The 13623-nt window shown below is 45.1% G+C and overlaps 1 protein-coding gene across 3 annotated transcripts in view; it reads right to left on the reverse strand.

The window, feature by feature from the left end:
* Pigu (phosphatidylinositol glycan anchor biosynthesis class U) overlaps window positions 1–13623 on the reverse strand; it is an 80810-nt gene that overhangs the window by 3644 nt on the left and 63543 nt on the right. For all 3 annotated transcript variants that reach the window (XM_031372402.1, XM_031372403.1, XM_031372404.1), the window contains one exon: window positions 9808–9950. In XM_031372402.1, coding sequence (XP_031228262.1) covers window positions 9808–9950 — 143 coding nt within the window. The remainder of the gene's footprint in view (window positions 1–9807; window positions 9951–13623) is intronic.

Below are 13623 nucleotides of genomic sequence, written 5' to 3' on the forward strand. Positions count from 1 at the left end.
TGGGAGGCAGAGGCAGGTGGATTTCTGATGAGACCAGCCTGGTCTACAGAGTGAGTTCCAGGACAGCCAGAGATATACACAGAAACCCTGTCTTGAAAATACCAAAAAATAAAAAAATAAAATAGTGTTTAAGAGAATATTCTTAGTCTGGTTGTTTGTGTCTTTGAGACTGTCTCAATATCTAGTCCAAGGTGGCCTGAAACTTACTATGTGGCCAGGAAGAAGGCAGAGGCAGGTGGAGCATGCAGTTCACGGTCAACTGTGGTTACATAGTGCATTGAGACCAACCCGGTCCACAAAAAAATGGTAAAATGTGACTTTGGCAAATACATGTATAAGAACACCTGCATTTTCAACGATATTAATTCTGTGTAAATGAAGTGTAAGTAAATATTTAACTCTACTTACTCAGTGATGTAAAAGCTGACATTTAGCAGGAAATGTAATGATATCTACATTTCAATTAAAAATAATTAAAAAAATAATCCAGGATGAGTTGGTGAGATGGCTCAGAGAGTTAAGGCACCTGCTGCCAAGCCTGATGACCTGAGTTTATTCCCAGAACCCACATGGTAGGAGGAGAGAACTGCTTCCTAGATGTCCTCTGTCTATATGCATGCTATGGCATGTGCACACCCCACCTCCACAAACACAAGAATTTTTTTTTTTTTAAAAGAGCAGGGCATGCTGAGTACCTGGGAGGTACCTGGTCTACATGAGACTCAAGAAACCAAAATAGTCAAGTAAAACCCCAGAATAACAGTAAAGTAAAGAAAAGATGGCTTAAAGAATAGCTTTTGAAACCAAGAAAGTACTATAACATACAGCATGTTACTGCTAGGGTCTCTGTGGTGGGCACTTGGGTGTTCAGTGTTTCAGGATTTGTGCAAGAGAGAAAGTGTAGAAAGGGCCTTACTCGTCTGGACATATAACCTTGAGTGTCACAGTTCTAGATGGGTGCTGTGGCTACAGGGAGAAAGTGGAATGCTAGGCTGGAGTTGGGCTCTTCAGAGGAAAACCTGGGCCTGCTGCTTTCTATTAAGACTGCAAAAAAAAAAAAAAAAAAGACTGCAAAGAGAACCATGCAGTAGTGGCACACACCTTTAATCTCAAGAGGCAGAGGCAGGCGGATCTCTGTGAGTTCAAGGCCAACCTGGTCTACAGAGCAAGTTCCAGGACAGCCAGGGCTACACAGAGAAACCCTGTCTCAAAAAACAAGACTGCAAGGAGGAAGGCCTTCTGCCCAGAGGTGCTACGATTTGCCCTGCTCACCAGCTCCAAGCCCACAGCCCCTTCCTTATTCTAAGCAGGAGCCATTTGTGGAGGGAAAAGCAAAAGCATGCGTAACTTAGTAATTGATTTCCTGTACTTTAAATTTCATTTTCCTTGTGTATAAAATGAAAGCAATAAAAGCTCTAGCTTATTAGCCACCACAGTGGTCTTCCCTAATCCAAACCTAGGATTTAGGGGTGCAAGAAATATGTTTGTCTCTCTGCCTTCAGAGACCTGAGGCCTGTTTTTGGCGGCTGCACTGCTTGTTGTGGCTGATCACACAGCCTGTCCCTTATGGTCTATTTCCACACTCCCAGACTTTCTCTAGAGCTCATTTTAACTTTTTTTTTTTTTTTTTGGACAGGATCTCACTATTTAGCTTTGGCTTAGAACTTGCTAGGTAATTTCCCTTGAATTCAGAGATCCACCTGCCTCTGTCTCCTGTGTTCTAGGATCAAAGGAGTATACCACCGCATCTGGCACCAACACAGGATCCTATTGGCAGGGATGCAGGATGGAGTGTCTCCCTGATCTCATTTCTTGGCCCCCAAAGGACTTCTCTTTATTGTTTGTTTTATTGCTTTTGAGACAGAGTCTCGCTCTGTGGCCCAGGCTGTCTGGAACTCACTACGTAGACAAGGCTGGCTTGAACTCACTCTGATCTACCTGTTTTAGCCACTGGGATGCTCAGGTACAGGCATGAGCTTTGGTACCGCACCTGGTTCCCGAGGTATCCTATGCATGCCTGCATCTACTGACAGGAGTCCCTGCAGCTGCCCTTTGTCCCATGGCTGTTTGCCCAGGAGCCCCCATACTATCCCCCTGCTCAGGTGTATGACCACAGTGGGTGGCATCTGCAGTAGCTCTGAAGCCTTAGGCCTGGTACAGGGCTCACACTCTGGCTGCATGCGTTGGTTCTAAGCCTTTTGGCATTACCCTTTCGGGCATGGCTTGGTGCGACTTCATTCATCTCCTTAGCAATCAGAAAGGGCCCAGAGCTGTTCTCTGCTCTGTGGTGGAGACTTTATGAGACAGCCAGGGCCATGGTAGATCTAATCAAAACTGAAGGAGACTCAAAACATGCTTCAGCACAGATGTGACAGAAGAGAGCCAGAAATAAACATTTTCTAAGTATCTGTCCCTGGCCAGGTCCTCCTATGGTGGGGGCCCATTTATAACCCAGGGTCACAAAGTATGAGAGAAAAGTCAGGCTATGTCATCAGTCCTGCCTGTCTACGCCCAACAAGCTGAGTTCTTTCTATCACCTTACACCTCTAAGGATTGCTTAGCACTGGCCAAGGCTGGCTGATACTCCATGCCCTAACAAACACTCTGTGGGGTGTTCTCCCCAGTTTACAGCTCCGCTACTCTACTCGGACTCTTTTTCGAAAAGGCAAATAAGCTGAGACTTCAGAGCCAACTGGTTTATCCACCTTGACCAGTAAGCATCTGGACTGCAGCCTCCTGGAAACACAGATGTGATTACCTCAGTATGACTTGACTCCCTAGGCCGCTTCTGTTGGAGACACTGACACTCTTGGGGACTTCGACTGGTTGCCATAGTTGGCAAACAGCTGCTTCCTTGGCCACCTGCCTGGAGTCTAGGCAAGCAGAAGCCAGAGGAGGGTGGCAGCTGACTGTGGAGATGAGCGTGGCCTACCCACTCACACACCCAGACAGACACTGCAAAGGACAGACAGTAAACAGAGCTTCACCTTCCAACTCTAATGATGCAAAACAACAGGCAAAGGGGGTATGGTGTCACAGGCCGTCACCCGAGGTAGAGGTAGAGGGATCAGAAAGTCAAGGTCATTCTCAGCCACTTAGTATGTTTGAGGCCAGCCTGGGCTATAAGAAAGAGAGTCTGTCTCAAAAAAAAAAAAAAAAAAAAAAAAAAAAAAAAAAGGGAACGCCACCAGGGAAATCAGTGAGCTTCAAGTCAATGCTACCAAGCAGGACAGTAGTCTCCAGAACATTCTTGTCCAACACCATCCCGAGTCTTTACAGCTACCTTCCAGGTGAAGAAACCATAGCACAGACTCTCGACAGACTACGCCAGCCTCCCCCTCCACACTGGGACTCCAGGCTGAAACTTCTTTTCCTCCTGGCAGTATACAGTTTGCAGTGGGATCCAGTCACATTTATCCTTGGTTGAACACTAATGGCTTAGCCTGAACCCCAGCAGAATGAGGTCCCCGGGGGCCAAGTAGCTCTGACCACTGCGACCCTGCTGTGTTCTCCTGTCAGAAAGCACAGCCAGAGCTGCACAACCTCAGCACAGAGCACTACCCCCTTCTCTGGTTCCGCTTCTCTCTCCCCCTTCCTCCTAGAGCCCCCCAGAGTCCAGTGTTAGAAAGCTCTTCCCTAAGACGCATGCCCAGCCTGGCCCCCAGCCCCACACTGACCCCATCACACTGAGGAGAGCAGTAGTTCTGTGTATGAAGCACGATGAACTCTCTCCTGCAGGTTAGACAAATAGGAGGGTCCTCTCACATACAAGCAAAGGAAACTTACCAAGGTGTTTTCTTAAGAGGAACTAGACAATATTTCCATCATAATGAGCACACACATATACACACACAAACTCCCCATGAGTATAGGTCACTTGTAAACAGATGGAGAAAGACTCAGAGGGCAAATACACACATGATACAGATGAAAGAGATCACATGGGACCAGCTTTCTGTAAACCCTCCTTAAGCATGAACCACTATCAATTATAATTTTAAAGTCTGATCCCCATGAGTTCTCTGTTCTTAAATTTATTTAGGGTGATTAGGACACTTTAGTTTCTTTTAAAAATGCCAAATTTATACAAGCTCTTTGTATGTGTGTGTGTGTGTGTGTGTGTGTGTATACATATAAATCACTGATCAATTTGTTATAATCCCAGCATCTGGGAGGTAGAGGCAGGAAGAGGAGGAGTTTAAGGCCAGCTTTAACTATATAGCAAGCTAGAGGTAAGGCTGGGTACAAGAGACCCTGTCCAAAAACTTTAAATAGGAAAGAAAAAAGATTAGATGACCTGAATACTGCCCTAGGAGTTTGCTGCATGTACCCGAGAGCACATCATTCACATTTCACATGCCAGCAGGTGACTGAAGGCAACAATAGGACTCACAGGTCATATCAAACCCACACAACACTGTATGATGTAGGACTATCACCCTGGATTCTGAGAGGTTAAGTCACCTGCTGATAGTCACCAGTGAGGGAACTGTATGAGTCCATAAGCAATCAAGCAGAGATTTCAAACTCCTCTGTCACACTCAAGCACACACACAAGCACACAAGCCTCATTAGATGGTTTGCTATTGTCATTTCCTGTTACTGACTCTGAGGCAATGGTAATTACCAAATGATGTGTACCACATGATGAGAAAATACTTAATGGCCCCAAGAGAGAGAACAGAACCTTAGTCACTAAAGTACTTGCTGGGGTAACTAATAATCAACATATACTCATTCTATAATAGGACATAACATTTTTCAAAATGAATGGAGCAAGACTTTAACAAAACTCAAGGTGTTCTATGCATTCTATCTCAGTAAAACTGATTCTGTCCATTGTGGTCTGGGTTCTGGGCATCCATTTGGAATCTGAGGCCTTTTGTCACTCTGAACAGCTCTTATCTGCCTGGACTAGGGAGGGAAGAAGGAGGCCAGACGCATACAGCTTTCCTGGCTAGAAAGGTATTAATAAGAACAGGCTGTGGTACGTGCGTATGTCCAAGTGCCTGATATCTCAGTAGAAATGCCAACACTGAAGCAGGACTGGGCTTGGGTGTGGAGGACATGAAGAGGCCAGTTTGAACAGAGGGGAGAGGGTGGAGACAGCTGCAAACTAACTTGGGCACCTCCACCTTTCCCTCCCGACCCTCACACTCCCTTCCCCTTCACTTTTTCCCTTCCTGAGGCAGGGTCTTGGTATGTACAGACTAGCCTGACCTCCCCATGAAGCTTGGGCTGGCTTGAACCTGAGGACCAGCCAGCCTCAGCCTCCTGAGTGCTGGGGTTACAAGTACCAGCCAGCACCCTCTGCTTCCCTTCCCTTCTTGCCTTCCAAGTCTGAAGGACCTAGTTACTATGCTTAGTCCCTCTGACCTCTCAACAGAAAGGCCATCTTGTTCCTACTAGATTCTTCAACCAATCATACACATTTTTGACCTCCACATACTTGTCATGGCACATGTATCACACATGTCATACATATACGTACATGTAGTGATAAATAAATGACAGTAAATAGACAACGAGACAAAAGGAGAACTTCATGGGACCTAAGGTGGTACCAAACTAATATGAAAATTCTAAATGTCCCATATCTACACCCAGTGGCTCCACAGGTCAAAGGACAGGGGGCAGGTCCTCTCCCTGGTGAGGGTCTCTTTTCTTTAGTCAGCACTCCAGGTTAATAATCATTGTTTTACTTTCATTTTATTTTATTTTAGTCTTTCTACATAGACTAGGCTGGGCTTGAACTAAGATAAACCTCATACCTCAGCCTCCAAAATATCAAAATACAGTGTTGTGCCACCAAACCCAGCTCAGGACAATAAATGATATGTTTAGAGTGACAGCCTAGTAAACCAATGCTCCTTCCTGACACAGCCTTTTACTGATCTGGTGGTGGCAGTGGTGGCAGTAACAGTTAACAACAGCAGCAAAACTCAAGGTCAACAGCCTCCAAAAACATTTAACCCAAGGAGCCGTCTATGGTCAGAGCTCAGACCTACAAAGGCCAATGACAGGTATGTAGGCTGCCTAACAGTCTACCAGCTTACGGGGTCATCTGGACCTCTGCTGGCAGGCACAATCTGAAGAGCAACTTGCTAATATCTTCCAAAAATAGAACATTCACATGCCTTCTGATTCTGCAAATGCTACCACTTAAAATCTACCCTAAAAGCATTGCTATACACCTATGAGCTATGTGGGAGAATACAAAAGCCTGTCCCATTTCAAGTAGCAAAATAACCAGAAGCAACCTCAAATCCCAACAGCAAAGGGTAACCTGGTCAAATAGATCCCAGTGCCTCCTACCAAAGGAACATGGTGGAGTCACTACAAGCATTCATCTCAGGAGGCTGAAGATGTAGCAGTTGGTAGAGTGCTTGTTTAGCATGCATGTAAACTGTGTTCAGTCCTCAGATGACATAAAAGTAGGCATGGCACAAATGCCTGCAATCTCAATATTCAGGAGGCATGTTAAGAAGGATCAAGTTTGCTAGGCGGTGGTGGCGCACGCCTTTAATCCCAGTACTTGGGAGACAGAGGCAGGCGGATTTCTGAGTTCAAGGCCAGCCTGGTCTACAGAGTGAGTTCCAGGACAGCCAGGGATACACAGAGAAACCCTGTCTTGAAAAAAACAAAAAACAAAAACAAACAAAAAAAGAAGGATCAAGTTGTTCAAGGTCATCTTCAGCTACACACCAATGAGGCCAGTATTGGCTAAATGAAACCCTGTTTCATTATTATTTTATGTATACAAATGTTTTGCCTACATGTGTATGTATGTACCTTGTGTGTACTACTGACTGCATAAGCCAGAGAAGGACATCAGACCCCCCAGAGTAGTGAGCCACCATGTGGGTGCTAGGAATTGAACCCAGTCTTAAGAACAGCCCCTGCTATTAACTGCTGAGCCATCTCTCTCATTCCATTTTGTTTTGTTTTCTTTTTGTTTGTTTGTTTGTTTTGAGACAAGGTCTTACTATGTAGCTCTGGCTGGCCTGGAACTCTCAATTAGACCAGGCTGGTTTCGAACTCACAGAGATCTGTGTCTGCTCCCCAAATATCAGGATTAAAGGTATGTGCTACCATACCCAGCAAAAGACTCAGTTTGAAAAAAAAATAATTTTTTGTTAAATCTCACGTTTTCTGTTTGATTTTTTTCCCATAACAACAATAAATTTATTATTTATATGATTAAAAATGCACCCAAAATGTTTTTAAAAGGTAAGAAATGGGGACTGGAAAAATAGCTCTTTGGTTAAAAGCACTGGCTGCTCTTCCAGAGGACTCAGGTTCAATCCGGCACTCTTAGGGTGGCTTACAACATCTATAACTCCAATTACAGGGAAGCCTGTGCCCTCTTTTTTGCCTCTATGGGCATCAGGAACACACCTGGTACATATACATACAAAAAAGGCAAAACACTCAAACACATAAAATGAAAACAAACAAGTGAATAAATAAAGGTAAAAATAAAAACTGATGGAGCTGAGGAGATTGCTCAATCAATACAGTAAGCCATGTGCAAGCGTGAGAACATAGGGTGGACTTCCAGCACCCACATAAAAAGCCACACCTGGTGGCATAGTCCTGTAACCCTAGAGCCAGGGAGGTGGACAAGATGATCCATGGAACTCACTGGCTGACTAGCCTAACTTAAGTTGGTGAGCCCAGAGTTCTGGTAAAAGACCTTTCTCAAAACATAACTTGGGGGGCTGGAAAATGGCTTAGTGCTTAAAAGTGCTTTCTGTTCTTGCAAAGGACCAAAGTGTGCACCCCAGGAGGTACGTTTGGTGGCTCAATCCTCCTATAACTCCAGCTCTAAGAAATCTGATGTTCTCTTTTGACCTCCTAAGGCAAACATACACACAGTAATAACAAGTTTTTTCTTAACCTTTAAAGGTAAGAAGTGATGCCGAGACTTTGGCTGTTCACTACAGTTCGGCTGCAAATATACTTGGGCCTTTTGCCTTTGGTCTCTAGCACAACCCCAACCCCTCTTTTCCACTAATTAAGTTCCTCCTGCTTTTTATGGCACCTGATAAGTTACAAACAGCCCCTGGTATGAAGGGACCTGCCTCTCATTGAGGCAGCCAGAGAAGAGAAAGCTGTGATCTGGCAAGTCACACGGCTGCCTCATCATCGAAACACTGCCAGTTTAATTTCTCAAATAAAACTAGAGAGCAAAGACAACAGGTTGAGGACTATTCTGTGGAACTCACCACCCTCCTCAGGGCCAAAGCAGGTCCAAGATCATCACAGGCAAATGCTGGGATGTGTGCAAAAGGAAGGGGTTCAGGTAAGCACAAGTGCCACCCCCACCTTTGGGTTATTGTAGACACTGCATTGAATCCTGCAGATCTCTGCCCTGGTAGGACACAAGTAGAGATGCTGCTCATTCTACATCAGAAACTACCACTAGGACTGAGACCCTCTTTTGCTGTTCATACACCAAGTACAGCTGAACTGGATGAAAATCCTTCAGCAACATCTACACAGGAAACACCAGTCCCACCAAGACCCTAGTAAAAACTCCTCCCCATGACTTCTCCCACAAACTGCTAATCCTGGAGACAAGAAACTTCCCGGGCCTGTTCTCTAGATTGCTTGTCTCCAGACAGTTCTGTTTCCATCCCATCTACTGTGTAGGGACGTGCCTGGCTATGCCAACGGTGGTCAAGTAATCAACAGTGATACAACTGATTCTTTGAAGACCTCAGCAAGGAAGGCAGAGCCTGACATGAAAGAACATGGCAGACTGAACAATAGAACTTCAGGAAGGATGAACGGCTCCTTCCACAGAGGCCTTTCCAGACCTCCAGAAAAGCCAGCTAAAAGTACAAGTCTCTGATTTTGTTTTCATATCGAACCAGGGTCTTTAAAAGTGAGGTTTAGGAATTCTTTTACAAATAAAACACATGGGGGCTGGTGAGATGGCTCAGCGGTTAAGAGCACTGGCTGCTCTTCCTAAGGTCCTGAGTTCAAATCCCAGCAACCACATGGTGGCTCACAACCATCTGTAATGAGATCTGATGCCCTCTTCTGGAGTGTCTGAAGACAGCTACAGTGTACTTACATATAATAAATAAATAAATCTTTAAAAAAATAAAATAAAAAATAAAACAACAGGGCCAGGGATGCAGCTCAGTTGTTAGAATGCTTGCAGGAAGCCCTGGGTTCTATACCGAGTGCTATGTACATAAATCGAGGATGGTGAAAACTCAGGAGGTGGAGGCAGGAGGATCAGAAGAAAAAGGTCATCCTTGGCTACATAGTTGCTGGGAAGCTGGCCTGAGCCATATGAGACACCATTGTTTTAGCAAACAATAGCAAATCCATCCCATTCCTAAGCTCCTGGCCTTTACCGTCCTCAAAACCCACAAAGCTGTCTTCACCTCAACCTACTCACCATATTACACTTGATGTACTGTCGGTGCTAACAGGGCCTCTGAAGTTGGGGCTTACCTGGATTTGTTTCCTAGCTTCACTGACCGTGAGTGAGAGCCTCAGTCCCTCAACTATAAACTATGGATAACCAGCTCCTTCTCTAGATCTGCTGTAAGGCCTCACTGAGGCAACGCTCAGCACAGTACCCAGTACATGTATGACAGATTCAACTTCATGTTGTTCACTCCCCTGTTCCTTCTCCCAGTGAGCTCAAAGACAGAGGAACTGCCACCACCCCCTCACACACACACACACTCCTGCACATTCCAAACTACAGGGTGGGAACCCAGGGCCTCAGCTGATAGCCTGAGACTCAAAATGACACCCTAACCCTGTGCTACCCTCAACACTTACCTGCCCAACATTGAAGGTCAGTGTGATGGCATAAAAGAAATTAGAGTTGGCACTTCCTGCGTAAATCCATAGGTGCCACAGGACAGGGAAGAGAAGAGAGCAGACGATGATGATGCAGGCGAGGACGAAGATGTTCCGTAGGACTGCAAAGACAGGTAGTCAGTTAGCCCAGCACTCGGTCTCTGATACCCTGTTTGCTGTGATAGTCACAGGACAGGGAGCTCAGACAGCTCAAAGGGAGAGCACTCCCAGAAACACTGTGTGCTAGGAGCAAACCTCAGACCCAGGTCAATGGCTCCCTATGCCCACACCTGCTGGGAATCTGTAGTTGAAGACTTTCCACCCACCGAAGGCTTGTCTGCCTTAAAACCAGCCACAATCGGCAATTCTGTGAATGCTTCTAAGCATAACAGTGAGGCCATTTCATGAAGACACCTGTCTTCTACTGTTCAACCTCCCCTCTTGGGTACAATGTAGCCGGAGACAAAGGCTTCGGATGTGTGACAGGAAAGAGACCCAAGTACAGAAATGAAAGCCATGAGTGCAGCCTGTGGGCTGCAAAGAAACATTTCAGGAAGACCTTCGCTGGCATCCAGTTGGATTCAGGCCAATGGTGACCTTTGCAGGAACAGGCAACTGCTACTCACTCTCGCTGGCTGGAAGGCTGAAAGATTAAAGCTCTATGCCAGAGCAGATGAGACTGGAGACCTGGGGCACAGAACAGCTTGTTCCAGGCACCAGGAGGCGTCAGAGATGACCAGGGCCTACACCCTTCATCAGACCTGCTAGGTCAGACGGAGTCAAATTCCATAAGCCACTGGGTGGCTTATCCAATCTGCAGCACCACACTGAAGAACAGGGACTTCTGACAAGGCTCTTTCCCTCTCGAGCCTCAGGCATTCAGAAATAAAATGTCACCTAAAGTACCTGCTCTCATCAGGAGGAGCATGGGGAATTAGGGGCTTCGTAGGGCTTTCTTTTCTTAAATTATATGCTAGATATATAGGACTACAGCATAATGCTTATAATTTATTTGTATTTTAATCAACATTCTTTTACCTTTACACAATAGTTAATTTAAAAAATATAACATTCAACTCTAGCCCTGTGGTAGCTACCTGGCCTTGCAGCTGGACCACTGCAGGCTGGTACCAGCTCTGCCAGCAGGCTGTTCTCTAATACCACAAGTATGCATTTGTCTTGTCTGACTCATCCTGACTCAAGGCTGCAGAAGCCAATGACTGTGATATATTTATTTATTTGTTTTTGTTTTTGAAGACAGGTTTCTCTGTGTAGCCCTGGCTGTTCTGGAACTCACTCAGTAAACCAGGCTGGCCTTGAACTCAAAGATCCACCTGCCTCTACCTCCCAAGTGCTGGGATTAAAGGCATGTCCAGGGCCTCTTTTCTCTCCTACTAGCCAATGCAAGAACACAGGTAAAGTGGGAGCAGGGAGATCAATACTGGCAGCTAGTATTTCAATGGGACATCCTACAATATTAACTATATTCAACTAGAACAAAAGACATCACAAAATGTCCACCAGGCCAGAGTTAAAGTCACTTAGTGAGCATAACAACTCATAGATGACAAGTCCCAAACAGGTGCTTCAAACATTAGTAGTCCCTGGACAGTGCATACAGTACAAAGCATGTTGACTACTACTCTCTGCAGGAACTTAAGATATGCTGTGTCTATAAACTCCAGTTGATGCTGCTACTTAATAGAGCCTATAAGATCATCTAGGTTTCTAGAAATTTCCTCCTCCTCTGCCCCGTCATCTCTGTGGACATAAAATTATTTCAAGTTTAAAAACTATTTATTTCAATGTCCCTGGCTGCTAGGCCCACAGCTTTGGTAGTAGAAATATGCAGGCCACCCCTGGTTAATTGTTACCGATGTCATTGCAGTGCTAGTAACATATTTTCTTTTTCAAACTTAAAAAAAAAATCCATGGAAAAATATATATATACATGTATATCTACACACACACACATATATATATGTATTATATATACATATATATATACTTTTGGAGACAAGTCTGTCTCCTCATATGGCCTGGAATCCCCTTTTGTAGCCCTGGCTAACTTTAAACGTGCTATCCTCCTGCTTCAGCCTCTTAAGTGTTAGGATTATAGATCCATACGAGGAAGCTCCACTTACTCTCTTCATCTCATGACTGAAAAAGGAAAAATCAGAGGGTCAGAAAGGCTAAAACAACTGCCTGGGAAAGGCAGGATGTAGACTCAAGCTATAGTCTGTCTGTCTACAAAGTGAATTCAGCAATGTGGGATTGCTACACAATGCCTCTCAGAAAAGGCAATGCCCTGTTTAGGACAGACAGCTAATGAAAACAACCTGGTTGGGACAGGGAAAGAGCAGTGCCTGAAGCCTGCCCCCCAACAGACCAATGGTTAGGACAGGGGGAGAGCAGTGCCTGAAGACCAAGGCATGTCTAGATATTGTGATTGCCTCATGACTCATTGCTGGGCGATTCATATCTGTGAAATGAGGATGTCACAAGCAGAAGATGCTAACTCCTCTCAGTCAGCTCAGATTGGTCACCATTCCAACCAGGCCCAAGAGGCACACCTGGCCTGGGCTTGGCCTGCCCACTTCTCTGTTTACCTTCACTCTGGGGCCTACACTTCCAGGTAAGTTTCCTACTTGCAGCTGGTCAGTTTCACTTCCTGGTTGACACCCAGACAAACTCAAAACAACAAGAACGAACTTCTTGGGAAGCTTGCTCTAGGAGTTCAGTTCTGAAGCTTGGCTATGTATCACAGCTCCCCAACAGAGAACCAGGAGGGTAACTAGGCTCGGCTTCCTTCACAGGGAGGCCTCAACAGCCTTCTATATACATTTACAGATTCTTTTCTCTTTTTTTCCTTTTTTGATTGTTGTTGTTTTTCTTTTTCTTTTTTCGGTTTTTCAAGACAGGGTTCTCTGTGTAGCCCTGGCTGGCCTCATACTCAGAAATCCACCTGCTTCTGCCTCCCAACTGCTGCCAAGTCATGTGCCGATGATATTGTGTTAGAATCCATGTTGGATGTTGGAAATACAGAGGCAAAGGCTGCCTCCCCTAAAGGAGCCTCAAGAGAGATGGGCAGAATTCAGAGGGTCTTTCTAGGAAGTAGGAGGTCTGATGTTCATAGCCAAAGGCACTTGTTCAATAGGAAGCTTGGCCACTGTCCAATAAGAAGTTTGGTCACATGTGGCTTCTTCTATTTGATTTTAAACAAGAATTTCAGTTTCTACTGGTTTCAGTTTCTTCTTTGTAATATCAGTATTCAGGAAATTAAGATAGGATGATTTCTAATTTTAGGACAGCCTAGGCCACATAGTGAATTTCAGGATAGCCTTGGCTACAATCTAGGTTGTCTCAAACAAACTAATGAAAAAAATCTGCAGATGACAGTACACACCAGTAACCCTGGATCTGAGAGGTGAAAGCAGAAGGGTCAAGAGTTCAAGGTAATCTTCAGCTACACCGTGAGCTTAAGGCTAGTTTGGGCAGTATGAAACTCTATGTCAACAAGCTGGGAGTATACTCTCTGTATATTAGTAGCCACTCCATTGGAATACAGGTTAGACATAGTCATCATTACAAACACTCAGGTTGGACTGCACTGGGCAAGGCCTAGAGAGCTAGGCTCCAATCCTAGTCTTTCTATTTAGCAGTCACATGACCTTGAACACATGACCTTGGCTCTATCCTTCAGTACCTCAGTTTTCTCATCTGTATAAGGAGATACTTACCTCCAAATCTGATGCAAAGACAAAATGAGCAACAGCAATCAGGAACACAGTCACA

This window comes from Mastomys coucha, unplaced genomic scaffold (assembly GCF_008632895.1).
Source record: "Mastomys coucha isolate ucsf_1 unplaced genomic scaffold, UCSF_Mcou_1 pScaffold15, whole genome shotgun sequence".
NCBI lineage: Eukaryota > Metazoa > Chordata > Mammalia > Rodentia > Muridae > Mastomys > Mastomys coucha.